Raw genomic sequence first — 27,419 nt, forward strand, 5'->3', positions numbered from 1 at the left:
CCCAGTTTTGTCTTTTTTTTTTTTTTTTTTTTTTTTGGCTGCATTGGGTCTTCGTTGCTGTGCGCAGGCTTTTCTCTAGTTGTGGCGAGCAGGGGCTACTCTTTGTTGCGATACATGGGCTTCTCACTGCGGTGGCTTCCCTTGCGGAGCACGGGCTTCAGTAGTTGTGGCACTTGGGCTCAGTAGTTGTGGCTCATGGGCTTTGTTGCTCCGCGGCATGTGGGATCTTCCCAGACCAGGGCTCGAACCCGTGTCCCCTGCATTGTCAGGCAGATTCTTAACCACTGCACCACCAGGGAAGCCCCCAGTTTTGTCATTTTTAAATGGCCCAACAGAAGAGCATTCAACCAGCAGGTCTGACTGTGATGTTCCACCCTCTTTTTTTTTCTTTTTTAATTAAAATTTTCTCTTTACTTCTTTTTAAAAATTTTTTTATTGAAATATAGTTGATTTACAATGTTGTGTTAGTTTCAGGTGGTGTTCCACCCTCGTTAGCATGGCCTGTGAAACCCGGAATGATCTCACCCCTTCCTGACTCTCCACCCTAACTCACCTCCCACCACCACATCCTCACCCTATGACCTACTTTCACCTGCACAGGTGAGAGCCTGGACGTTGGGTGACAGCAGTCCTGGGCTCTAGATGGTTCTGCCTTCAATATCTTGGTGACCTGAACCTGTCTGAGCCTCAGCTTTCTCTCTGTAAAATGAGGAGTAAAGGATGAGGTAACACATGAGAGACTTAGTGTAGTGTCTGGTGTCCACCCTTTGCCATAATGTTGCTTTATCATTTGGGTTGTTCTTATGCTACCTCACATCTCCAGGCCTTTGCGTTTGCCCCACCTTCTTTGGAATGACTTCTGTGAACTCTCCTTCATTCTTCAAAGCACAGTCCAGGCACCACCTTCTCTGTGCTGCCTTCTTTCACACCTGGCCCCAGCTCAGCCCCTTCCGGGTGTATCCATTTCATTGATTAGACTGTGAGCGCCCCGCAGGCAGGACCGGCTCTCCATCACCTTTGCGCCCACATCACAAGGATAGCGCAGGGCACACATTGCATCCTCTGTGATGGGTGGTAGGATGAAGGGGCACCATTGAGAGTCACCTGCCAGTTGCAGGCTCAGTCTGCAGCCCCAGCTAGATTCCCATTGCCTCTGTGAGGCCCTCCTAGGAAGACCTGGGGCCCCTGTCACTAGTTAACCTCTTCATGTGCATCTGGCTTGTCTTCCCAACTAGAGGGTCAGCCCCTTGAGGGCATGATTCTGCTTTGTATTTCTTCATATCCCAAGTGAGCCCCACACATCATCCTGAATATTGCAGGAGCACAGCTGGTAATAGTATTGGTTGGTTGGCTAATGCTCCGGGCTCCTTCCCAGGCAAGCTCGAGTCCAGGCTCGTTCCCACTCTCCGGGACAGTTTTCCCCTCACTCTGTGATTTCCCACAGAGTCCAGCGCTGAGCTTCTAGCCTCTGTGCTGGAAGGCAGCATGGTGTTCCAGGAAGAGGAGTCAAACCGGCCTTGATGTGAATCTCAGAAGTGCTACTTAATAGCTCTGGAACTTTGGGTTGTTAAAAACAAAAAGTGAACCTCAATTTGTTCATCTGTAAAATGGGAGCAAAGATTCCGATCTCAGGGCAGTTGTGAGGAAGAAATGAAAGAGTACTCAGGAACTGAGTTAAAGATGAAGAAGTATTAAATGAGTTAAGGATGTTCTGAAGTCATTCCAGTGTATCAAGGGTCATAAGATATTCTACCCCAGACCAGGCTTCTTTGGCATAGGTAGATCTGAATTCCTTCCAAAACAGGAAAGGCCATACTCAGGGAAAGCTGTACACTCCGAGGCTGTTGGAGTTTTTTGGGGGTGGTTCCTAGGACTGGTCTGTGTAGGTTTAATATGGCCCTAGTTAAGGGACATTAACTAGACCCTGGCCATTTCAGCCCTGCTAAGCACAGTGAGGAAGTTTGATTGGGGTACCAGGCGGCCTGGGTGGGATGCAGGCTGACCCAGGGATGGCAGTCACTGTACACTTCCAACCTTTGGGGGGAAGAGCCTGCTGGACCGTAGGAAGGAAGGTACGGAAACCGAGGCACAGAGAGGCCACATAATGCTTTTTGTTCTTAAAAACATTTTTGATTGCAGACTGATACAAAATGTTTTTTATGATGTGATGCTTGATGCACATGAGAGAGTAAACATACCATCAATACAGGATATAATAACAAGATAAAAACCACCTGGGCCTTACCACACCCCTGAAGAACCAGAATATAATCAAGGTCATTGCATCTATCTTTGGGGTCCTCCCCATCCTATCCCCGTATCTCCCTCCAGGCATGATTACATTCTGAATTTTGTATAGTTATTCCATCACTTTATTATTTTTAAAATTTTTATTTATTTATTTATTTATTTTTGGCTGCGTTGGGCCTTCGTTGCTGCATGTGGGCTTTCTTTAGTTTGTGGTGAGCAGGGACTACTCTTTGTTGTGGTGCACGGGCTTCTCACTGCGGTGGCTTCTCTTGCTGCGGAGCATGGGCTCTAGGCACACGGGATTCAGTAGTTGTGGAGCGCGGGCATCAGTGGTTTTGGCACGCGGGCTCAGTAGTTGTGGTTTGCGGGCTCCAGAGCACAGGATCTGTAGTTGTGGCTCACGGGCTTAGTGGCTCCACAGCACGTGGGTTCTTCCCGGACCAGGGCTGGAACCCGTGTCCCCTGCATTGGCAGGCAGATTCTTAACCACTGCGCCACCAGGGAAGTCACTATTCCATCACTTTAAAATAATAGTTCTCCCAGCTAGGAATGCCTAGACAATATATATTTTTTGTTTATTTTATTTTATTAAAATTTTTTTATTGAAATATAGTTGATTTACAATGTTGTGTTAGTTTCAGGTGTACAGCAAAGTGATTCAGTTTTATATATATATGTGTATATATTGGGTTGGCCGAAAAGTTCTTTAGGGTTTTTATCATAAGATGTTTGTCTGTTCCATCTCCTGTCAGTGGGCGAGTGTCTTGAGGTACACATGAGGGAGAGTAGCTCTCTGGGAGGGGTACCTACCCAGGAGTGGAACTTTGGGGCTGCAGGACGTGTGAAAGTTCTACTTTGCAAGTTCATGCTAAACTGTTTTCCAAAGAAGTTGTGCCCATCTGCCCTCTCATCTTTGCTCTACATTTTCACTGACACTTGAACTCGAGTGAGTTCACTCTTGTCAGTCTGGCAGCTGTAGAATGTGGTCTGTGGTCTTCACTGGCAGAGGTGGGGCTGCTTTAAGGTCCCAGATTTGGGGGAAGCAGAGGCAGGGCTGGGGCCCTGGGGTTCATGTCAACACATAAAAAAAAGAAAAAAAAAAAATGTGCATTTGGGGGAATTCCCTGGTGGTCCAGTGGTTAGGACTCTAACGCTTTCGCTGCCAGGGCCCAGGTTCAATCCCTGATCAGGGAACTAAGATCCCACAAGTGGCACGGTGCAGCCAAAAAAAAAAAAAATGTGCATTTGGAAGAACATATGGCCATGTCTGGTGTGTCTGGTGGACATCCTCCCCGACCTCCAGCTCCTCACGTTGTCTGCCCAAGGGCCAGAGGGCGCCACTGGCCATTTGGTGGCAGGGGCAAAAGTAGCTAACGGAGCTCCAGCCTGCACTTCCCTGGCTCACCTCTTCACCCCCCCATCTTCCCCTTCGTACCCTCACTGGGTGTGAACGCCCTGCCCAGTATTCAGAGATAAGGCCACTCTTCCCAGGAGTCCCCACCCCCTCAGCCCCACCAGAGCCAGGGCACATTTTCCTCCTGGCCCCCTCTCTGCCCTTCTGTCCCAATGGGCCACCCTGCCTGAGATACAGCAATAACATCTCTCAGGTGCCAGTTTATGCCATTTTTTTTTCTTTGGCTGTGCTGTGCAACTTGCGGACTCTGAGTTCCAAGCGTGGAGTCCTAACTACTGGACTGCCAGGGCATTCCCTCAGGTGCCAGGGAATACCAGAAGGTGACTTCTTCCCCCAAGCCTTTATCCAAGCGCTGGGACTCCCTCCTTCTGAAAGAAAAGCCATGGGCTCCTCAGTGCACATCAGAAACCAGATGCGGGGCTTCCCTGGTGGCACAGTGGTTAAGAATCTGCCTGCCAATGCAGGGGACACGGGTTCGAGCCCCGGTCCAGGAAGATCCCACATGGCGCAGAGCAACTAAGCCCATGCGCCACAACTACTGAGCCTGTGCTCTAGAGCCTGCGTGCCATAACTACTGAAGCCTGTGCGCCTAGAACCCGTGCTCCGCAACAAGAGAAGCCACCTCAGTGAGAAGCCCGCGCACCGCAACGAAGAGGAGCCCCCCCACCGCTCGCCGCAACTAGAGAAAGTCCGCACGCAGCAACGAAGACCCAACACAGCCAAAAATAAATAAATATATAAAAAAGAAAGAAAGAAAGAAACCAGATGCGGCTGCCATCACTTACTGGCATCTCTGTCCTCACTGTTTGGTCCTTACTCATCCTCCCTTCCTGCCCTGGAGCAAAATGCTACTTCCTCGGGCCTCCATTATAAAGATAAAGGGGTCTTAGGACCCCTTTCCTGACCAAAAAATTCTTTTCCGTCACTCCTCCATCTGGCCATGACCTTCCTGGAATTTTTGAAAATCCCGTTCAGAGCTGTCACCTTCCTGGGAATCTTCCCAGTCTAACTTCCACCCTCTCTCCCAGGTCTTCTGCACACCTTTTGGGTCAGAGCAGGAAGCTGCAAACCGTGTTTCTTACACCGGTCGCACATAACCCTGCTGAGGAGGGCTTTTGGGGTCAAATAAGTTTGGGAGGGGCCACCTGCTACTTCCTGCGTTTGTGGTGGTCATTAGCATATTAGCATCTTATATTAGCAACACAGAGACGCCTGCAGGCACGATCCTGGTTTTCATTTGTTTAGTCTGTTTTCCAAAAATATTTACTCTCTCAAGTAACAACTTATTACCTGTTTGGAAAATGTGATCTAGGAGATTCTCCTGTCCCTTTTACGTGTCAGTTTGTCCTTGTGGTCTTGTTCATCTCAGCAATTGGGCTATGATTCCTCTGACTTTTAAAAATCATTCTGTGTGAACTAGTTCAGTCCAGAGCACCCATCCCAGAGGGTCTTGAGTTGAATGAATGCATGAATGGATGAATGAAGCAATCAGCTAATCAACTGGTCAGTTTAGCTGAATCCCCTTTCCTGTGAGGCTGGCGGAAACCAGGCCCAGCTGATCTTTGTAACCTGGGGACACGGGTCTCTCTGGCCAGTGTCAGACCCTTCCCACAGTATTTCTACAAAGCCCAACCCCATCACCCCGGTAGAATGCATCTCTTGCATTAGGTCTCCTATCGTTTTCGTTTTAGGCATCTGCCTCCCTATGAATCTGGGAGCCCCTGCAGGGCAAGGACCATGTCACACTCACCCCTCTGTATTCCCCACGAGCGAGTGCTTGGTCCCCACCTGCTGAGTAATGAAGCTCTCCACCGACCTCTTCCAGAGAGCCGGTAGAGCACTGTGGTTAAGGCTGAAGGCTCTGGAGTCAGACTGGATGTGCTCCAGACTACCTGGGTAACCTCCGGCAAACTACGTAATCTCTGCAGTTCAATTTCCCTCCCCCGGTGAGGGTGATGATAACAGTACCCTCCTCACAGGGTGCTTGGGAGGATTAAATGAGTTAATTCGTGTAAAGCACATGAAACAGTACCTGGCATGGAGATGGCATTGGTCTGTGTTAGCACTTATAACAACAGCAACTACCATCTGTTGTCCCAGGGATTGTGATAAGGGCTTTACCTACATCCTTTCAATGACATCTCCCTCCAGTCTCTTTGAAGTAGGTTTTTTTACATTTTTTTTTTACATTTTTTTACATTTTTCCACCTCATGAACTGGTGGTAGCAAAGGGACCAGGACTCAGGTCAGCCAGATCGGCCCGTAGTAGGAGGTGCTGCTCACCACTCAGGGATTAGGCATCTCCTCTACCTCTTTTTCACCTGTAATTAACCCTAATGAGAACCTGATTTATCCTCTAGCCTTCCCAATAAGATGGGAAATCCATCGCGAGGTTGGGTTTCCTATATCCTCAATGACATCTCCCTCCAGTCTCTCTTTGAAGTAGGTTTTTTTACATTTTTTTTACATTTTTTTACATTTTTCCACCTCATGAACTGGTGGTAGCAAAGGGACCAGGACTCAGGTCAGCCAGATCGGCCCGTAGTAGGAGGTGCTGCTCACCACTCAGGGATTAGGCATCTCCTCTACCTCTTTTTCACCTGTAATTAACCCTAATGAGAACCTGATTTATCCTCTAGCCTTCCCAATAAGATGGGAAATCCATCGCGAGGTTGGGTTTTACGTGTACGCATGCGCATAACAGAGCACGTTCGGCGAGAACGAGAGAGAGGCCGCGGCTGTGGCCGGCACCTTCGCGGCTGACCCAGAAAGACCAAGAGACTGAGGCAGGACTTTGAGACTACACAGCAGAAAATCACCCGTGAGTCAGCAATGCTGCCGAAAAGGCAGAGAGATCCTGGAATTGCTTGGTATCACGGCTCCCAGCACCTCGCCGGGGGCCCCCGTGTGAGCCTGGGAAATGTTCGCAGGCAGGACGCCTGTGCTGGCGTTTACCCAGTTTGGTTATCCTGGTGAAAGGTGGAAAGATTCCTGAGGGTTATAAAGGGGCGCCCGGATTTGCGGGGGAGGGGGCGCATCTCCCCGACTTCTGAAACGAGCAACCTGGAGTCCCCTTCCGCACGTGGCAGCTGGCCTTCTCAGACCCCGGAGGCGGACTCCATTCTTCCCCAGCGGTCACGGGGTTGACCATCCTCCTCTTTCCGTACTGGCCAGGGCTTTTTTTTTTTTTTTTTTTTTTTTTTTTTTTTTGGCACTGTACGCGGGCCTCTCACTGTTGTGGCCCCTCCCGTTGCAGAGCGCATGCTCCAGACGCGCAGGCTCAGCGGCCATGGCTCACGGGCCCAGCCGCTCCGCGGCACGTGGGATCTTCCCGGACCGGGGCACGAACCCGTGTCCCCTGCACCGGCAGGCGGACTCTCAACCACTGCGCCACCAGGGAAGCCCTGGCCAGGGCTTTATTCTAGCACCTTCCCCGGTCTGGCCGCACAACAGAAGTGAGAAGTGGGGGCCTTGGGAGAGGGGCTGAAGCTGGTGATGCGAACCAGGAGGTTTAAGATGCTGTTTCTCCTGGAGCAGAGAAGGTTGGGAACTTCATTCCAGGCAGGTGAGCGGCTGCTGCCTCAGCACCTGAGCACGGGTCACGGGGGCCCGAATGGCGGCCGGAGGGCTGGCGGTGCGGTGAGCGGGGAAGACCTCCCACCAGCTGTCATGAGGCAAAGGCACCCCCGAATGGAAGCAGCCAGTGGATGTGGCAGAGGGGAGTGAGAGAAGGGGGTGCTGAGATCTCCCTGGCCTGGAAGGAAAAGGGAATTCCCAGGAATCCCTCTACCGACTGGGCTAGCAAAAGCTTGAGTCTGGTAAGGTGTCAGCTTTTAGATTTTTATCCTCTCCACATGGTGCAGTGTGTTTGTTCTGCGAACAAAGGAGAATCTGAATTCCGTGAAGGCTTGGAAGCACCCCTTCCCCCAGTTGGCTGAGTTGCCCAGCACCTCAGCTCCTGGGACCCCAAGTGAACTCCCCCATCGGGGCCACGGAGCCTCCTGGGGGCCTTTGTTTTGTGCCAGCTTCCCCCAGCGTTCCTTCCAGCTCTGAGGGACCCTTTTCCAGGGGGGCAGCCCTGTGTAGGGCCCGGGCCTCTTTCAGGTCCATAGGTGGTTCCCACTTCCCTGCCTGTGGGATCTAAGCTCATCAGCTGGGACCTCAAGCCCTGGCCTCCTCCCTCTTTGCTCCTCGGGTTTCAGTGTTTTGAGTCACATCACTGTCTCAGAAGTACCCTTCCTCTTCCTTTTCTCTCATAAAGATCTACCCCAGAGCACAGCGCTTTGAGGTCTTGTGGATTATCCGCACCCAACCCGCTCTGTGTGTTCCTTCTGTCTCTACCAGGACGGTCTGTGTGCTGGCTGGTCCTCTGTTCCTGTGCACGTGGCCTGCCCGTTCCGTTTTACCCTCCTCCAGGTTAAGGACGTGACACTGTCCTGTGCCCAGTTCCGTACAGAGCACACAGTGGGTGCTGAATAAATGCGTTCTGCTGGAATGAACTGGTTATCACCAGTGGGTGGAATGTCCACAGTGGAGCAAAATAGCAACAGTACAGGATTTGGGGTCAGACAGACAAGGGTCAAACCCCACCGCCACTTACTGGCTTATGGTGCCCTGTCCGAGCCTCCGTTTCCTCATTTGTAAAGAGACAGTATTTACCTCCCAGGGCTGTTGTGAGGATTCACTGAGATGCCGTTGATGTTTTGCAAACTGGAAGGTGCTGGAACATGTGTCATCTATCCTGACCTCTCTTGGAAGAGGTCCTGAATTCATGTGTCCTGTCTCACACACAAACCTCTTCAGCCCTCAGATGGAGGTCTCCTCTCCCCGGGGAAGCCTTGAGTGTGGGGCTGGCCTTGTCTGAGATACAGAGAAGTAAACCCCGAGTGTGGAAGATCCATGACAACATTCAAAGGAAGAAAGATCAATAGGCAGGGGCCCCAACATTTGAATTTATAGGGCTGTAAATCCAGAGAGCAGCCTGCGTAGCAGGACAGACCTGAGTAGTCCCCTCCCCCTCAGCCTTCCACCAACACGCTCCATACAGACCTTGTCCTAATATCTCACCTCATTGCCCTAGTGGCCATCTCAGCACCACCATATCCTAGCTGTGTGACCACAGACAAGTTACTTAGCCTCTCTGAACCCATGTCAGATGGGGATAATAATAACCTCATAGGGTTCTTTGGCAAATTAAAATATATGTTCTATGTTAAGTGCTTTACATGGCTCCTGGCACTAGTCAGGGCTCGATAAATGTTAGCTATTATTAGTAATAATAATAACCATTCTGAGTGCCCCAGTAAATTGGTCCCCTCACTACCTTACACAGTTCAGTAAATTATTTCCTCATGACCTTATTAACCACTCTGTACCCAAATAAATACACTCACATTATCTTATGCACCACTGGGTATGCACCTGTAAAAGCCTTCCGCTTTATTTCGTTTACAGCTCTGCATGTCCCCATTACATCTCTCTGTGTTTTGTGGGCACCTTCTCCTGTCTGTGGTACTCAGGCCTTCTCTTAGCCCAGGTGATTTATGAGGGACCCTTAACTGGAGCTAATATGCTATGATATTTTGCCCCCCATGCTGAACACACATCCTATTAGTAGAGAAATTGGTAATTAATTTTTTTTTTACTTTAAATGTCTGCTCTGTGTGTGTGTGTGTGTGTGTGTGTGTGTTTGTGAAAGAGAGAGAGAGAGAGAGACTGATTTTATCCTTTCTGTCCAAAGTGTATTTCCCCTGGAAGAAATACTTTTGTAACAAATGTGACTAGGAACAGGACTGAAAATATGGAAATTGCCTGTGGCACCAGCACTCGTGCAGGGACGCAGCTGGTCTGGTGGGACAGTGGTGTATGCAGTGAGCAGAGGTGAGGGAGGGGAAAGTGAGGACAGACCGGGAGGAGGCGGGTGGACAGGAGGGCTCCACCACGGATGTGTGGAGAGAAAGCACTGACGGTGAGAGATGAGTGGGGAACTTGAAATCCTAGACAAAAACAAAGTAGCTGTGGGCAAGAACCAAGAAAGATGGGGAAGAAAGGAGGAGAAAGGCCTTGGTACCTTGAACCCCAAGAGTGTTTGGTGGCGTCCTGCATTTCTGCAGAGAGAATTTCCACTTAACAAACATATACCCTGCCACCGCAAGGCTAAGAAAAGGACACAGGATTGAAGGCTTGGGTGGGAGGTCACTAGATTAGGCTGTAGGAGGAAATGATTCTTTTGAAATATACTTTCTATCTTGTCTTTTTCCAGTGCATGTTAGCGTGTGTTTTGTAATGCACCTAAAAGGTGAGCACGGTGGCAGGCTGGCGTGTGATTTAGACCTAATGTATGTAAATGGAGAGGCATGCCCAAACACTTTTTACTGATGTGTTGCCGGATCAAAAAAGTTTTGCTTCCGTTCGCATAAAGATGGAGATTTGTAGGGAGGCCAGGGAGAGAGACGATGAGGGAGGGCTGATGAGGGAGAGCTGCTTCATGAGAGGACGTGGACAAAACCGTGGTGGTAAAGGATGGGTTAGTGCTGGAGCAGGAGGAGGTAGGACCCCTGGGGATGGATGGCAGAGGCCTGAGGAGGCCCAGCTGTGCCCCCCGCCTGACCCCCGGTGACCACTGGCAGGTTCTGAGCCTTGTCTGTGACCGAGGACAGTGTTTCTCCTCCATCTTGCCTCCTCTTTTTTTTTTGGTCCCCGACCAGGGATCCAACCGGTGCCCCCTGCAGCGGAAGCGTGGAGTCTTAACCACTGGACTACCAGGGAGGTCCCTTGCCTCTCCTCTTATAGTGGAGGGAGGGAGGCTACCACAGAGAGGAGGGGGCACCCAGACCAATTAGATCCCTTTCTCTGGGGATGGGGCCCCAGCATCGGTAGTTTTAAACTCCCCCGGGGCCACGGGACGTGCAGCCAGGTTTGAGAGCTGGTGACCCACCCCTCTGAGTGCTGGAACATTTAAACGTCCTGCATGGGTCTGCGGCGGACCCGAATAGGACCCCTAATAGGTGCTGAGCAGATGCTTGCAAAACTCAGGCGCCTGTGGCGAGGGGCCCTTGAGAAGAAAGGACAGGGCGAGTGAGTGCAACGACCCTGCAGAGGAATTGGCGGCGGGACTCCGGGACTGATGAATTTGGAGGGGCGCAGAGGAAGATGTTGAGGCTCGCTCGGGCTGCCTCGCCTGCGGATGGGGATGGGGCCGGGAGGGAGGGGCAGCCACCGCTTTGAACTTGCGTGGAGCCTCCCTAAACAGAGCGGCGGGTGGGGGAGGAGTCCAGGTGCCGGGCAGGGCTGTCTCCCACCTGCGCGCGCTCAGCGCCGTGGGGGGACCGGGCTCGAGGAAGCGCTCCTGGGAACGCGGTGGAGATACCCGCCCTGAAAGGCGGGGAGCGGACGGCTCCCTGAGCGCCCAGCGATGGCGCCCACCCGCCCCGCCGGGTGCACCTGCTGCCGCAGGGGCCACGGCGGGTCCCGAGACTCGGCCACCCTCCGTGCTCGGGGCGGGCGAGGCCAGGTGCGAGCCCCGCGCGGGTCGTGTCCAGAAGTCCCCACGAGTTAGTCGGAGTTTACGTTCCTTCCAACTTTTATTATGGAAATTGTTAATCAGGAAAACAGAAAAAAATAATTCCAGGAGCACCCACGTACACGCCTCCTAGTCCAAGTGTTTTTCATTTCGCCGTAATTGCTCCCCCCTCCCCGCCCCCCATCCCCTACACAGTGTTTGGTTTGCTGAACCATTTCAAAGTAAGTTATAGCCATCGTGACTCTTCACCTCTGTATTTTAAACTGTAAGGGTGACCCCTGTGACCACATACCATTATCACACTTAACGCAATTTTTAATGATTCCTAATGATTCTCATTTTCCCCAATTACCCTCAAAATGCCTTCATGGCTATAGGATTTTCAAACCAGTCTCCAATTATTTGCTTGTTCTGTCTCATAAGTTTACTTTAATCTAAAACATCCCTCCCCTCCTTCCCCCAACACACACACACACACACACACACACACACACTTTGTAAAAGTGACTTGGACTTCGGAGGGTTCAGGCCTGCAGCCTTGTGACTCTGTCTGGTTGCTTCCCCACGGCGTCATTTGCTTTGTTCCTCTATCCCTCGTGTTTCCTGAGAGCTGAAAGTCACTTCTAAAGGCTTGCGGAGATTCAGGTTAAACATCTTTGGCCAGAGAACTTTCTAGGGTATGCTGGATACTTCGCATTGCATCATCTTACACTGTGCTGTCGTCACACTCTGGAGGAGGTTTCTAACGATCCAGCCTCCCGGACTCCTCCCCAGAGAGTCTGATTCCGCGGGGCTGGCTTTGGAGCCCAGCTGTCTGTATTTTTCAAAACCACCGCAAGTGATCTGAGTGCCGTAGTGCCATGGCCTGCACCGCCCGAATAGCAGCCAGCTGGTAAAATCATGTTCTTGGTCCTCCAGAAGGCGTGGTGTAAGGGAGCGTAGGTGGGCTGGTCGAGGCAGGTGAAGTCCTCAGGGCCCCAGCCCTCACCAGGGCAGGTGGTCCTTGCTGTCTGGGGGCGAGGCGGGGGGAGGTGGGCACGCCGGCCCCAGTCAGGGGGGGAGCGCGGGCTACCCGGGGCGGCGCCCAGGCTCAGCTGGGAGCTCATGCAACCCCAGGGGTGCCCCAGGCACCGCTTTGCGCACCCAGTGCGCAGGACAGGGCCTGGCCTACCATGAGTATTTGTTGACTTGAAGACACAGGGCTTTCAGAGGAGCCCTAGGGAGCCACTGTGAGAGTGAACTCCCAGCCAAGCAGCTCTGATTTCCATGTTCCCTCCTGGGTTTCTTCCTAAGATTCAGATAAAGGATTTCCAGACGGTGGAAGCAGTGGCTGTGTGATAAGGCCCAGAGGACCAGTGCGGCCATCACCTGCCCTCAGCTTGTCCTGGTGGCAGCCTGTGGGATTTGGGGGAGGTGAGGAGGTTGGGGTGATCAGGTGGAGCCGCTCAGTGTGGCAGAAGGGGGAGGTGTGCTGGGCCTGTTGGTGAACCAAGCACTCTGCCCGCCCAGCCTACAAAAATGAAAGAAATGGTTCCTCCTCTCAAAAAACTGTTTTAGTGGAAAAACAGAGCGTCAGTGGAAAGTGTCTGAGTTTCCCCCTGAGGTATATATAAGAACTGGGAAATACCCAGAGGGAGCAGTTTAAACTGGACACATTAAGAAGGGCTTTTAAAATTGGATCTTAATGGATGAATAGGAGCCCAAAGTAAATAAGAGGGCTGGGCAGGCTATGTCTTATCTTTTGCCAGAACTGGGCTTGAAGGGTAAAGCAGTCTCAGAACCCAGCAAAATCCCAGCCTAGGAACCAGCAGGCTTGCCTTCTTAGAACAAGCAACCTAACCCGGTAAGGCCTTCATTTTTCCATCTGTAAAATGGAAAGCTAATCTCTGCCTTATATAACTTAGGGGCTGGAGGAGTTGGGCAGTGGAGAGGTATTAAACAACTAAAATGAGCTAAAAATGCAAACATGGTTTAGGAAAAGCTTAAATTAGAATTCTCATTGGCGGGGTGTGAGGCGAAGAAACATGGCAGCAGCCCAGGCGTAAAGGATGTCCAAGCCAAACTCACCTTCAAGGCCCAGCTCAAAGGTTGCCCCTTCAAAGACGCATCCCCTGCTTTTTTCGGTCTCCCTCCCCTCAGCACTCCCATTCCTCATGGTTTCCACCCCACAGAGTGAGACGGGATTTCTCAGTCTCTGCTGCTGACCAGGCTCATCTGCGGGAATGTCTCTCTGGCATTAGGGCGGGGGCCTCTGAGGAGGTTGGAGGCTGTGTTTATGCACACGAGGCACGTGATGCATCTGTACTGAAAGAAGCCCCAGCCCTCGGAACGGAACGGAGCCTTCAAGAAGGAACCGCGGGGCTTCCCTGGTGACGCAGTGGTTAAGAATCTGCCTGCCAATGCAGGGGACACGGGTTTGAGCCCTGGTCCGGGAGGATCCCACATGCCACGGAGCAACTAAGCCCGTGTGCCACAACTACTGAGCCCACGCGCCGCATCTACTGAAGCCTGCGCGCTCTGGAGCCTGTGCTCGGCAACAAGAGAAGCCCGCGCACCGCAACGAAGAGTAGCCCCCACTCGCCGCAACTAGAGAAAGCCCGCACGCAGCAGTGAGGACCCAGCCCAGCCAAAAATAATACACAACTACTGAAGCCTGCACGCCTAGAGCCCGTGCCCTGCAACGAGAAGCCACCGCAATGAGAAGCCCGCGCGCCGCAACGAAGAGTAGCCCCCACTCGCCGCGACTAGAGAAAGCCCGCACGCAGCAATGAGGACCCAGCCCAGCCAAAAATAATAAATAAATAAATTTATCAAAAACAAAAAGAAAGAAGAAGGAACTTCGTGGTGGAAGGGAAGCAGAGTTGTGGCTGGGGGCGTCTCAGGCCTGGGCTGTGCTCCCTGCACTGTTTCAAGCCTGGAGGTACCCTGGGCAGGTCTGGGCTTCAGCCGGAACTGGACCAGATAGCGGCCAAGGTCCCACCAACCTGGACACTGTGCGGCCTGGTACTGTGATAGAGTAACTAAGGCCTGTGGCCACTCACAGAAGGCTTTAAAGCCTCTCTAGGGCATCTCATGTCCCTCCCCCGCCCCGCCTCCTCCAACCAGCAAGAGACGGCAGGGGAACCTTCTCAGGCTGACACTTTCGTTCCCCAGGCTTTTATCAAGCATCTACGTTTGTACCCAGTGAGCACCCCAGAGACCTGGTCCCACCATGGTTTCTAGAATGCTCAGCGTCTCTCAAGTTGCTAAGACTGGACTCGTTTGGAGAGAAGCCATTTGGCAGAAGTATCCTGAACCCCACGCCAGTCATTTAACGTCTTCAGGCCCCAGGTGCCTCCGCTGTGAAACAGCATAACCAGCTGTGCAGGTCTGGGGGCAGAGGCTGGGCCGCAGCTTCCAGCTCTGAAGGGTCAGGACTCGACTGAACAAGTGCGACGTGTTTTTTTTCTTTTTAATTATTTTATTTATTCATTTTTGGCTGAGTTGGGTCTTCGTTGCTGGGTGCGGGCTTTCTCTAGTTGCGGCGAGCAGGGGCTACTCTTTGTTGAGGTGCACGGGCTTCTCATTGCGGTGGCTTCTCTTGTGGCAGAGCACAGGCTCTAGGCGTGCAGGCTTCAGTAATTGTGGCACGTGGGCTCAGTAGTTGTGGCTCATGGGCTTAGCTGCTCCGCGGCATGTGGGATCTTCTCCGACCAGGGCTCGAACCCGTGTCCCCTGCATCGGCAGGCGGATTCTTAACCACTGCGCCACCAGGGAAGCCCGTGACGTGGTTTAAAGGGCTGGCCTGTGAGTTCCGAAGTGCTCGGCGAAGCCGGTGCACTTGGGAGCGCGTCCCTCTGTGTCACCTGGAAACATTGTCCGCCAGGGGTCTTGGTGCCCCTCAGGAGACCCTTTGGGGGTCTGAGGAGTGAGGCCCCGGGCCCCCTTTCACTTCTCTCTGGACACCCACCTGGGCTCAGGCCCAGCCTTCCCAGGCTAATACCTGCCTGAAGGAAGACGCCGAGAGCTCGAGTGTCCTCTCGGTGCCGAGGAAGGACACAGCCCTTAGGACCCAAGCTGGCGCCCCTGACCGGCCAGAGAGGCAGGAGCCCCTCCCCCTTCTCCACGGCCTCTGTCCCCCTGCTTCCTCCCAATCTCACCCTCTCTTCCTCCTCCCCAGGTCTGACCATCCGCTCTGTGCCACCCCCATCCCCCTGCACTTTGGCTGAAGGGGACGATCCCTCTCTCTTACCCCCTCCCCTTCTCCACTCTGATCAACTCCACTTTCCTGTGAAATTGAGAAGGAAAAAAAACCCTAACGCTCACAACACAACAAAAAACACGTTTCAACATTTTACAGGTTTCAACATTTTTCAGGCCGCCTTGTCACATCTTATCAGATCAGCCAGGAGCCTCAGGCCAGGCACTCTGGGAACCGCTTTGGAGAACAGAAGCTGTAACATTCCAGCCGAGGCCCTGCCCCACCCTCTGCACCCCTCTCTTCCCTCCCCCCTCCCCACCTTCTTCTCCCCAAAGAAACGTCCTGCAGGGCCCGCCCCTCCCTCTTACTGGGAACTCCGCAAGACCTTGGCTTTGAGTGTCCCTCCACCCGCTTCTCTCCCTCCCACGGCTGTGGCCCCTCTGAGCTCTCAGGTGGTCTGAGGTGCCCACTGGGTCCTGAAAGGAGGCTTCTAGAAGTTGGGCAGCAGAGGGGAGTTGTCAGAGCCACTCACAGAGTGCACAAGTGACCAACTTGGCCAGTAGGGCCCTGAGTTGTGCTGGATGGAGAGTTTAGGGCACCGTGGCCAGTCCTCGGGGGCTGCTGCCAATGGGAGGGAATGGCTTTTTACTTTGGTTCCATTTGGGGGGGATGTGTGGGTTTTGTCACCCATGGCGACGTGGACTGCCGGCCTGGAATACCCCCTTTCCCTCACATTCACACCAGTACAGAGCGACAGATCCAGGAAGTGCTGACCGAAGTCCAAAGGGCCAGATTTCAGCCAAGGCAACCTGAGGGAGTGACCCAGATTCTGGGTCCCAGGGCGAGCAGGACAAGCTCCCCGGGGCGGGGGCGGGGGGCAGGCTGGGAGGTCCCACTGTGAGCACAGAGAGGTCCCTCCATCCCCACCCCGCAGGAGGACACTGTGAACTGAAGGCTTAGGATGCATCCCGAGTGCTCACCCAAGGAGGAGGGTGGGGACACAAGTGGGAGAGGGAAAGAGCGGAGGAAAGGAAGGAAGGAAGGGCGTGGTGACTCGCTCTGTCCAAGTCTATTGGCTGCACGTCTCCTGATCAGGAACACTGGCAAGAAAACAGACCCAGGTGCTTGGTGCCCGTGTTGGCTGAGCCCAGCCCGACCAGCCTGCCTCCTGCGGGGTTTTGGAAAAACCCTCCCCACCTCTTGACCTGAAGTTCTATCCCCCCTGGTGTGAGGGCCCTGTCTCCACCCTCGTGCCCTCCCTCCCTCCCTCCCTCCCTTGGCAAGTGGCATCCAACACCGCCACCATGAGGCTCCCTGATTGTCTCACCCTTTTTCCGGGTGCCCCCTGGGGGAGACAAGGCCTCGAGTATTATTCAACTATTAGCTCCAGGACAGATTCCCAGATCTGAACTTCTAGCCTTGGTCTTTCTCTTGGGCTCCAGCTCTGCACCTCCGGTGCTGTCTGGACCTGGGTGCCTGCAGGTCTCACCAGGCCCACAAACTTCCTCTTTTTTCCCCAGACTGCTTTGCCTCTTACTTTCCCTTTCTTGGTTGACAGCATCTCCATCTTTCTGGTCATCCTGGCTCAAAATCTTGGTCATCCTTTTCTCCTTCCTGTTGTTTCCATGTGACCCATCCTTACTCACTGCTTCTGTTTTTTGGGTTTTTTTAAAATTTATTTGATTTATTTTTTTGGCCGTGTCAGGTCTCAGTTGGGGTGCACGGGCTCCAGAGCGCGTGGGCTCTGTAGTTTGTGGCCTGCGGGCTCTCTAGTTGAGGCGCGCGAGCTCAGTAGGTGTGGCGTGCGGCCTTAGTTGTCCCGCAGCATGTGGGATCTTAGGTTGGGATCGAACTGACGTCCCTTGCATTGGAAGGTGGATTCTTAACCACTGGACCACCAGGGAAGTCCCTTCCTCTCTGCTTCTAAGGCCACTGTCCTGAGACCCAGAGCCACAGGCCCTGCTAAACTAAATGGGAGGTGCTCGGGCCCCAGCCCAAAGAGGTCACCCCGAGCCCTGAAACCTGTCCCCCTGGAGGACTGTAATACGCAGACAGGCCTGAGACTCTCCTTAGCATAGAGTATCACCCCAACCACCTCCCCCCGCACTCCTTTCCCAGCCTTGGGTCTCTTAGTACCCACCCCCTGGCCCCATTCTGCAGTTAGACGTTGTCTAATAGGTTAATATTCCAAAGCCCAGCTCAGGAATCTTCAATGGCTGCACACGTCGCCAGAGTAAAGCTTGGCACTCAGGGCCCCCTTCCCCTCCTCCGCTCCTTTGTAAGGTCCTGGGACTCCAGCTGGGGTGGGCCCGCCGCTGTTCTCTCCCACCTCTTGCCTGGGGCTCTTCCCTGGCACCCCAGCTCCCCCTGAGGGTGCCCCAGCCATCCTTCGCCAGCTCAGTGCCTGCCTTCCAGCGTGCCTTCACGGTCCTCACTGCCTGGGACCCGCTCGCCCCCCTTCCAGGATGCCCCTGCTCTTACCATGTGCTTTCTGGTGTGAGGGTTACTTGGGTGCTAAGCTACAGGTGCCTGGGGACCCTTTGTCACTCGTGGCACACATGGCACCCAGACCTAGTAGGTGCTGGAAAAACGCTTGTTGGTCTGTAATTGACAGATGCCTCCTGGTCTGGGCGCCCCGTGGGTGTGGCTCAGTTCATCTCCATGTTTCCAGTGCTTGGCACTCTGCCCGATTCAGTCGTCACTTACATGTGTGTTGAGTGAATAGGTGGGGAATGAGTTTGTTTGCCAAGGGAAGACTTTAACCTGCTCTCCTAAGGGCACCTCTATGCACGCCACATGTTTATTGCTCTTGGGGTCAGGCTCTTGCAGTTGCTTCTTCATTGACTCCTCTCTGGACCTTGGGTCCCAGCTCAGTGTGTGGATCCTTTCTACCCTCACCCTTCCCTTCCTGTGTATAAACAAGGGTGGCCCTGTAGCTCTTCTTGGGACACGAGAACCAGAGGACCCATCCATGCCTACTGAGTGAATGGACCAGCTGCTGACAGGAGAGGTCCAGGCAGATGTTGATGAAAGGCATCTGCTGGGGTATCTAGGCCTGCTCTGAGGACTACGGGACCACGTGAGCCCTTTGGACTCAGAAGCAACTCCCTCCCCTTGGCTCGCACTGAGATGGGTGCAGGGTTGGGTTGGGAGGGTGTAGAGCTGTGCTTAGCACCCGTGGGGCCCACATGTGCTCCAGGGAGGACAAGCGGATGGGTGGAAAAAAGTGGTAGCTTGTGACTCTTGACCTAAGTCCCTCCTCTTGCTTTGTCACAAGCTTCCTGCCAAAGCACCAGGGTGAGTGGCCCTTGCCACTTGTGTTAAAGCTCTTTGGAAGTTCCAGGAGTTGGGTGCATCAGGGCCCACTAGGCCCTGCCCTCCCCCACCCCACTGGGTACGTGTGCCCCTGAACTTGTCAGGCGCCCCTCATGATGTCCACCAGCCCTGAGTGGCCTCTTGAGCTGAGTAGAAAAGTAGTAGCCTTGAGTTCCAAGGCCAATGCTGGATCTTTACTTCCTGCCCATTTTCAAGATTTTCTTTCCCCTTCTGGAAGTTTCCATCTTGCCCCACGCCAGGGTTGGGCCCCTCTGGACCCAGGAACAGGAAGGCCATCTGTCCAGTACTGTCCAGGAGCCAGCTGGGAGAGCACCAAGCACTGGGCTATTGTTTCCAGAAACACGGTGGTCACTCTGGAGGAAAGAGACAAAGGACCACAAAGGAGGTGGTTGTGATTCCTCCCTTTTTCCATCTCCTTCCCTTCCTCCTGAACTCACGGCAGTCAGCTTAAGAGGCACCGGTTCTTTGGGTCAGCGTCTGAAGGTGGCCTGTCTGGGGCTAGCAGAGATGGTTAGTCCTCGCCGTTGGAAAAGGTGAGGCCAAGGGGCCCATGACTCCAAGAAAGGCATGACCGGGGGAGGCTCGGCCACGGAGCTCACCCTGAGACTGGAGAGCAGAGGTGGGGACCCTGGAGCCTTTCCCTGGGCTGCACCCTTGGATCCACCTTCCACAGCCCCGCCCATATGTGACTGTGTGACCTGGGAAAACAACAAACTCTCTCTGGGTCTGTCTTCCCATCCAGAGGAGGAAGGGATTAGATAAGACCAGTGGTTCTCAGACTGCACCCTGCAGAGGGGCCATAGGTGAGAGCAAGGGGAAAGTCAAGGGATAGGTCTCTGGGCCCCTGCCCTTTCTTTTTCCTTTCAATTTAACCATTTTTAAGTGTACAAATCAGTGGCATCAAGTAGGTTTGCAATGTTGTCCAACCATCACGACTGTCTGTTTCCAGACCTTTTCATTGTCCCAAACAGAAACTCATACTCATTAAGCTGTAACTTCCCCTCCCAGCCCCCAGCTACCTCTAATCTGCTCTTGGTCACTATGAATTTGCCTATTCTTGGTACCTCATGTAAGTGGAATCATACTATATCTGTCCTTCTGTGTCTGGCTTATTTCACTTGGTATAATGTTGTCAGGGTTCATCCATGTTGTAGCCTGTATCAGAGCGTCATTCTTTTTTGTGGCTGAACGATATTCCACTCGATGGATTTACCACGTTTTGTCATCCATTCATCTGCTGATGGACACTCAGGTTGTTTCCACCTTTTGGCTGTTGTGAGTAGTGCCGCCATGAACACTGGTGTACAAGTATCGCTTGAATCCCTGCTTTCAATTCTCCAGGATCCACACCTAGGAGTGGAATTGCTGGGTCATATGGTGATTCTGTCTTTAGCTTTTTGAGGAAGAGTCCCTCTTTTTGTCTGTTTTATGTACCGGGGAGGGCGGGGGGGAGGATGTATATTAGGAAAAAATGGCTAACAAATAAGAAACACCCTAAACTAGATGACTCCGGAGGCCCCTCCAATCTCTCAAACACTATAATGTTGGAAGAGCCTAAGGTCAAAAACGTAGGAAAGTTTGAGTGCAGGGGAGGGCAGCTGGTTGGGTGTAGGGCTCCAACCCACGTGGCTCGTTAAGGGAGGCAGGGCGGGGACAGCACGGTGTGGCCGCTCCCTGCAGCACCTAGTCCCCGCCGGCAGGTCCTTGCTGGGCGGACGGCAGAGTCTGTGCGCCCACGGCGCCACGGTCACCGAACAGGCTGCGCTGCGTGGGAGCCTTGTAGGCCTCTCACTATATGCTGTGTGCCCAGGCTAGTTCAGCACTGAGGTGGCCCTGCGCACACCAAGCAGGCCCACCCCAGCTTCTGGAGGCCGAAGGCGCCGCGGGTGGCGGCGAATGGCTTGGTGGGGCTGGGAGGCTGATGAGACCGTGCGTGGCATTTACGCCTGGCCTGTTTGGAGAGGGGCTTTCATCCTCAGAGGTCAACATGGAGGCCTCTGGAGCAGCCTGTCGCGGGCTGGCACCTGCCGCCCGTCCGCCTGGCTGCCTGTGTCTGTCCTCAGCCCAGCTGGGCAGTGGGTGGTTGGGTGGAGGATGAGCTGTCCTTAGGGGAGGGTGGCAGGGCCCTTGGGCCGGGCAGGGCCAGGAGCTGGGTATAAATAGGCCTGGAGGTGCCCTCCACCCTCCCCCTCACCAGCTGCCGGTGCCAGGCAGGTCCCCACCTCCCTTGGGAGCCCAGCCACTGTCTCAGGTCCTAAACGTAGGAACTTCCTCAGCGGAACTGAGGAATCTTGTCCTGTGTGTAGGTGGAACCTCCGGATGCCTGGAGGCCTGGGGAGTTTGGCTGAGGGGCTGCAAGACGGGGGGTGGGTGGATCAGACTGGCCTTTTGGGAAGGAGTCGTTCTTTTATTCCTCCCCTGGAGAATCAGCGAGTACCTGGCATGGGCCTGGCCCTTTGGTCGGCCAAGGTTGCTCGTGTGGGTGCTTGTGTGTGTGTGTGTGTGTGTGTGTGTGTGTGTGTGTGTGTGTTTCTGTTTATTTAGGGTAGGACATATACCAAATTGTTAATGGTGGTGATTTTGTCTGGGGATACAGGACTTACATTTTACACATTGCTGAATCATTTACTGGAACACTTTCAAGTTTTTCTCTTAGTTTTATAATTTTAAAATGCAGACATGTAATAAAATGGAAAACTTAAGAATAAACAATGAATGGGGCTATGTTCTTGATTTCATCTTTTAGATCAGTGGTCCCCAACCTTTTTTGGCACCAGGGACTGGTTTCGTGGAAGACAATTTTTCCACAGACAAGTCTGGTATGGTGAGAGGTGCTGGGGGGAATAGGAGGAGACACAACACAACCTCTGTCCTCAGGGAACTCACGCTAGCACAGCCAGATGGAATTGGAAACAAGTCGTTTCAGCCCTTTGGGATAAGGTCTGAGTGAAGTAGAGGAAAAACACGAGGGAGGAGAGGTTACTTCTGTCTGGGGGCCCATGAAATTCTTCGGAACGGAGACGACCCAGGAACTGGAGGTTGAAGGATGGGTAAGATGTTTGCCGGGGACTTGGGCAGTGGAGAGGCGCTCTGGATGGCGGGCTGCTAGTCATCCAGCAGGCCACTCACACTTTGGTACGAAGAACTGAGGAGGACGAGGCTCACTGTGTGACCTCCTCCAGGGGAACATGCACTCCGCTGATGCGGACAAGGAGCTGTGAGTCAAGTTAACGCAACTGTGGTGGTGGAATCTCAGACATGAGCATGTGTGGGCAGGAGGCTCAGGGGTCGGGTGGCAGGGCGTATTTGGGGGAGGGCAGCTATCCTGCAGAAATCAATCCCACGGCCACAGCCCCATTAGCCCCAGCACCAGCCCTCAGAGCTAAACCCCCATCCCTAGAGGCCCTTGCTCATTACCGGCAGGATGTCCAGATCTGAGCTGAAATCCTTGAACGGAGCATCCTGGAAAGGTCCTTACGCCCTTGCCCTTTGGGTTAACTTTAACACTCGGCCAGATCACAGATGTCTTTTCAGCCACCCTGGTTAGGACCGAGCTTCCGGGAAAGGGGCCAGCTTTGCATCCTTCCCAGTGATGGATGGGAAGGGGCTCTGAAAGTTCCGATGTGTTCTGTCAAGTCAGGGATGGGAGGGCTGAGAAATGAGGTTGATGACATAGCAGGGGACAGAGTGCTGGGGACAGCCCCTAAACACATGGTAACCACCATGACCACCGCGACTTGAGGGCTTCCTGTGTGCCGGGAGCTTTCTATCCTTTATCCCTCCCATTATGTCTATTTAATAGATGAAGAAACTGAGGCACGAGGGGTTAAGTAAACTGCTTGAGATCAGCAGCTGGGAAACAGCAGAGCTGGGTTTGAATGCAGGCAGCCTGGCTCCAGGTGCACGATGGACCTGGACAGCAGGAAGGAGACAGGGTTTGTTGGGAGGAGGGAAAAGAACTCATCATCTCTTGAGGCTGGGAGTTATTCTCGGAGGGTATCATCCCTGGAGTCAGACAAACCTACGGTTGCCCAACTTCTCTGCCTCAGTTTCCTCATCTGTAAAACCGAGATGACAGTACCCACGTCACAGAGCTCTTGTTGAGGATTAAGTGACATGATATCTGTGAAGTGCCTGGCATATAAGTGCTAAATAAATGGTGGTCGTGATGATCGCTAGCGTTGAACGTGACTGCAGAGGAAAGGAAATCTGCTTGGTCAGAGGAGAGATTGCAACTGTCCAGGAGGAAGGATTCACAGTCAAGGGCTTGGTGCTCCGGAGGGGAGCACGGGGGACCGTGGCGTCTCCCTACTGGGAGATGTTTGGGGGACAGCTCCGGCCTTTGCAGCCACCCAAGCCCTGCCGGCCAGCGCGTAGGGCTTGGGCATTCTGCTGGGCTGGGTAGGCCCACCTGGGACCCACTGGGGTGGGGATACTGGTGAAATGAGGGAGCAGGGAGCCGCTCGGAGGGCTGGGATGAGGAGCAGCCTCACTGGGTGGAAATGAAGAGCCAGCCGGGGCTTCCCCACACCCCAGCCCCCCTTCCCTGCAGTGGCACCAGCCTCACCTGGCTCCGTGGATCTGGCTGTGTGGCCTTGGGCGAGCCGCTTCTCTCTGTGGGCCTCTGCTTTCTCATCTGTATAATGGGCTTTGTGCTCTCTAAAGGCATCTCTTGTAGGTTCTTATTCTGATCCAGCTTAGCTCGAGGGTGCCCAGGCCTGCAGAAGTGCCAACGGGTGTAGGGCAAAGGCCGGGAGAGGGCAAGGAAGGAGGAGAGGGACAGAGGATGGGGAAGGAGTAAAGGAAGGAGCCCTGGGGCCCTGGTGTGGTTGCTGAGCAGACCCGTCAATGGGGGGGCGGGCGACGTGGGACAGAGCCCCCCGGTGCCAGAGGTGATCGTGACCCAGGCCTGACCAGGTTAGAGTTTGCAGTGGGTCCAGGAGGCCAGGTTGAAGGAGCGCGTGGGCTCCGCAAGGCCGGTCCCTCCCTCTAGGGACAGGCATGGATGGAGGTGCCTGTGGTGGGGGAGACCGGGGAGGACTCTGGCCGAAGGGGAGGGACACGGAGGCTGGGCAGTGGGTGCCAGGTCTCCCCATGATGCTCTGGGACCCTCAGGGGCCAGGCCGGGTATGAGGAGGTGGCAAAGAATCTCCATGTTCCTTTAGAGGGGCCCGCATGGCCCACACTCAGAACCAAACCCAGGTGAGGCCGTGGGGGTAGCAGCGTCCTCCGTCTGGCCCCAGCTCCCCTCTCCAGCTGTCTGCCTATAGGGCTTTGGGGCCTAAACGTCAGAGGAGGGAGTGGGAAAGGCCTGGCCTTCTTCCCTTCCTCCCATGATGGCCCAAGGCTGAGTCATCTGCACTGAACCCTGGCTCGGTTTCTCTATCCGGTGGTTGCAGTGCCGCTGGGGCAGCTGCAGGGCAGGCCTGGATGTGCTGGTTAAGAGCACGTGGAGAGGCAGCCTGAGCGGGGGCGGGAGGCTCAACGCTGCTGCTGCACAGCCCTGCAGCCTTGGGCAGTTTACTTAGCTCCCTGGCCTCAGTTTCCTTGTCTATGAAATGGGATGTTGATGATGATGATAAAGGTCCTGCCTCACAGACTTGCTGTGAGGTTTCCATAAGGTAAGAGACTTGAGCACTCAGAACCGGTCCAGCACATAATAAATGATAGGAGTTTGATTATCATTATCACAATAACCAGTTTATAACTGTAAACGGGGCAGGGGCAGGAGAGGGCACCCTGCAAGGCCCTGTCAGATGCTGTGTGCGTCTTGGTGCCCGTCAGGGGGCTCTGGGCTGACCTGCTCTATCACTCAGGTTCGGTCTTAAGGCCCAGGGTGCAGACGGGCCAGGCCTGCAGCCCCTCCCACCCCTCAGGACCCAGGCAGGCACTGCCCAGAAGGCAGGGTGGTTACGTGGTTAGCCCCACCTAGATTGACAGACTACTGACTGAACGATGAGGGACATTAGAGTGACGTGATTTGATCAAGGTCACTTGCGTTGGATGGGGGGAGTACGATCTGAGGTCTTCTCCCTCCTGACCCTGAGCGAGACTTTCACGAAACAAAGCCAAGCTCCAAGCTCTGGTCAAAAAAGAGATGGCGCTCCAGATGCAAAGATGGTGGACAAAGGACAGAGGACCTGGGGAGAGACACTGGGAGGCTCTGGGCTGGGCAGGCATCGTCCTAGGGAAGAGGCTGAGAGGCATTGCCACAGGTGGTATGTGTGTGTATGTGTGTGTAGGAGTGCAAGCTCCCTGCTAGGACTGAGGCTTCTCTACTTTCTGCTTTCTCTGAGAGGCGATGTGATGTGATGGGGGTCGAGCCAGCTCCTGCCATCTTCCTCTCCGTAGATTTTGTTTCCTTCCGATGGATCATTGGAAGTCTCCATGTGGCCCTAGAAACTGAAACTCCCAACCTGACCTCTCCCCATCAGGGACACTGGCCCAGAGCCTGGGAGGGACTTGACCTGGGTCTCTAATACCATCTTTCCATCCAGGGTTCTTTTCATAGTATTGCATTGCCCCCAGGTGCCCCTGCAAACTGGAAATGCCCACGGCAGAGGGCCGACTCCCTGGATCAGAGCTCTGCCCTTCAAGGGACAGTATACCGCAAGGTCAGAGGCAGTGCATTCAGATGCCGGCTTCCTCAGGGCCGTGGCTTCAGGCTCACAGGCCCTCCGTGGCTCCACCTACCCTGAGTGCTCGCGGAGAAGAAGCGATGCCCACAGTGGGCCGCATGCTCTGTGCCTGCGGTGCCACTGCCCTCTGTCTGCCCGCAGGTCCCTGGCCCTGGGCCAGCAGTACACGTCCCTGGGCTCACAGCCCCTACTCTGCGGCTCCATCCCGGGCCTGGTCCCCAAGCAACTGCGCTTCTGCCGCAATTACATCGAAATCATGCCCAGCGTGGCCGAGGGCGTGAAGCTGGGCATCCAGGAGTGCCAGCACCAGTTCCGGGGCCGCCGCTGGAACTGCACCACCATCGACGACAGCCTGGCCATCTTCGGGCCCGTCCTCGACAAAGGTACCGTCTCTGGGTGGGTAGGAGGTGCGTGAGGAGGTGGGGGGAGGGCATCAGGACACAGTCACCCTTCCACATCAGGGCGTCTCAGCTCTGAGCCCAGGGTCCCCAGGGGAGGGCGATAACGCTGGTCACGACCCGCGGCCTCCACAGAAAGTGGGCCAGGTCCCTCTCTGGCCTGACCCAGGCTCTCACGTGGTTGCCGCACCTTCCCAGGTGCTGCTGGGGGCTGGGCAGCCTTGAGATCCCATCCCGAGATCCTAGGGCAGGCTAGGAGGCTGCGGCCTTCTTTTCCTCCTGGCTGGCACAGTGGGTGGCCCCAGGCTTTGATGTGGACTTTTGTGACGTTTTCCCAACGCTGTGTTAAGTGCTATGTAAATCTAGCTTTGGGGTGGGGTGAGAGCACTGTCCCCCTTAGGTCCCTCCCATGTAGAAAAATTCTGGAGCGGAGGAAGCTGCCTCGTGCTGGTGGCACTGCACTGCCCCCAGGTGCTTCCGTGAGAAGCTTCTGCTGGTCCCCATGCCCTGATAGCTGGATATGCCCACGGACTGTGGTGGGGCTAGAGGGTGTGCTGGCCTCTGGGTAGCTTGCATCTTGCAACCTGGGAGTCTCATTGGCTGTGTCGCAAATGAATGGGATTCACATTACTTGACTTTGAACATGAAGGCACTGGGAGAGAGGGATGGAGGCACAACTGCTCCCAAGAAGGGGACTTCGGGGCTGGTGCGTTCTGGGCTGAAGTTGGGCTACTCTCTGAGCAATTGCAGTGTCTAGGAATGTAATGGCCCACTGGCCTCCCGGGAGCTACCATTCCTTTTCCTCAGCCACTTGAACCCTCCTCCGGCCACCACCAGGGCTTTGGCACCCAAACGGGTGAACCGGGCCCTCCCTCCTTTTAGAAGAGTTGCATTTACAGCTAGAAAGAAAAGGGATCTGAGAACCAGCTGGACCTGGGGAAGGGTTGGAGGGGAGTGGCAGGGAATGAGTGGGACGAAGCCGACCCCCCATTTTAGAGTGGAGTCCCCCTTTACCTGTGCCTCAGGTGCACCTTGTAAGTCCGACCTACAGGCTATTGTCGTGGGACAGAAGGACAATTAGCGAATCAATGGATGATGATTCTGCTGACGCTTCTATTACCAAAGCTAATTATTCCTTGTTTACATAAAAGGTTTGGCCTCCGATTGGGGCCAAGTGGCGGTGGTTTGCATTTCAAACCTGATCTTGCCGGTGTGTCAGTCTCCTCGCCTTCCGGTGCCCCACCTCGGGCCAGGTAGCGCTTAATCAAACAGCCTGGCGTCTAGACGCGCTCCCCAAAGCAAGACTCACCTTCTGATTGCTCTTCCCCGCGCGGGACGTTAGCCTGTGAAAACCGGGTCTCTGAGCTTATTATCCCTTCACGTCTGTGTTTAACGTTTTAAATCACCGTTGTAGGTTCTAGGACTTGCCTACATCTCGAAATTGCAAGAGGGCAGTTTTGTGTGGGGGGAGGGAGGGAAGGTGTCAGAGACACTGGGAATCTGAGGGAAGCTCTGCGGTCTCCGGGAGGAGGGCCCCCGCATGCACGCGCGCCCCAGCGCCCAGAGCCCGGCGGGAACGGGTTCGAACGTAGCTCTAGGCTCCACGCTCGGGCCCCGCCTCTGGCGAGTCCCGCACCCCTGCCGCGTGGGCCGCCAGGGTAGACCTCTGCCCACGGCTTTG

The 27,419-nt window shown here is 54.3% G+C and overlaps 1 protein-coding gene across 2 annotated transcripts in view; it reads left to right on the forward strand.

Moving 5' to 3' along the window:
- Window positions 1-27,419, forward strand: part of WNT3 (Wnt family member 3) — a 49,125-nt gene that overhangs the window by 14,542 nt on the left and 7,164 nt on the right. For both annotated transcript variants that reach the window (XM_055090358.1, XM_024130337.2), the window contains exon 2: window positions 25,482-25,723. In XM_055090358.1, coding sequence (XP_054946333.1) covers window positions 25,482-25,723 — 242 coding nt within the window. The remainder of the gene's footprint in view (window positions 1-25,481; window positions 25,724-27,419) is intronic.

This window comes from Physeter macrocephalus, chromosome 14 (genome assembly GCF_002837175.3).
Source record: "Physeter macrocephalus isolate SW-GA chromosome 14, ASM283717v5, whole genome shotgun sequence".
Taxonomy (NCBI): domain Eukaryota; kingdom Metazoa; phylum Chordata; class Mammalia; order Artiodactyla; family Physeteridae; genus Physeter; species Physeter macrocephalus.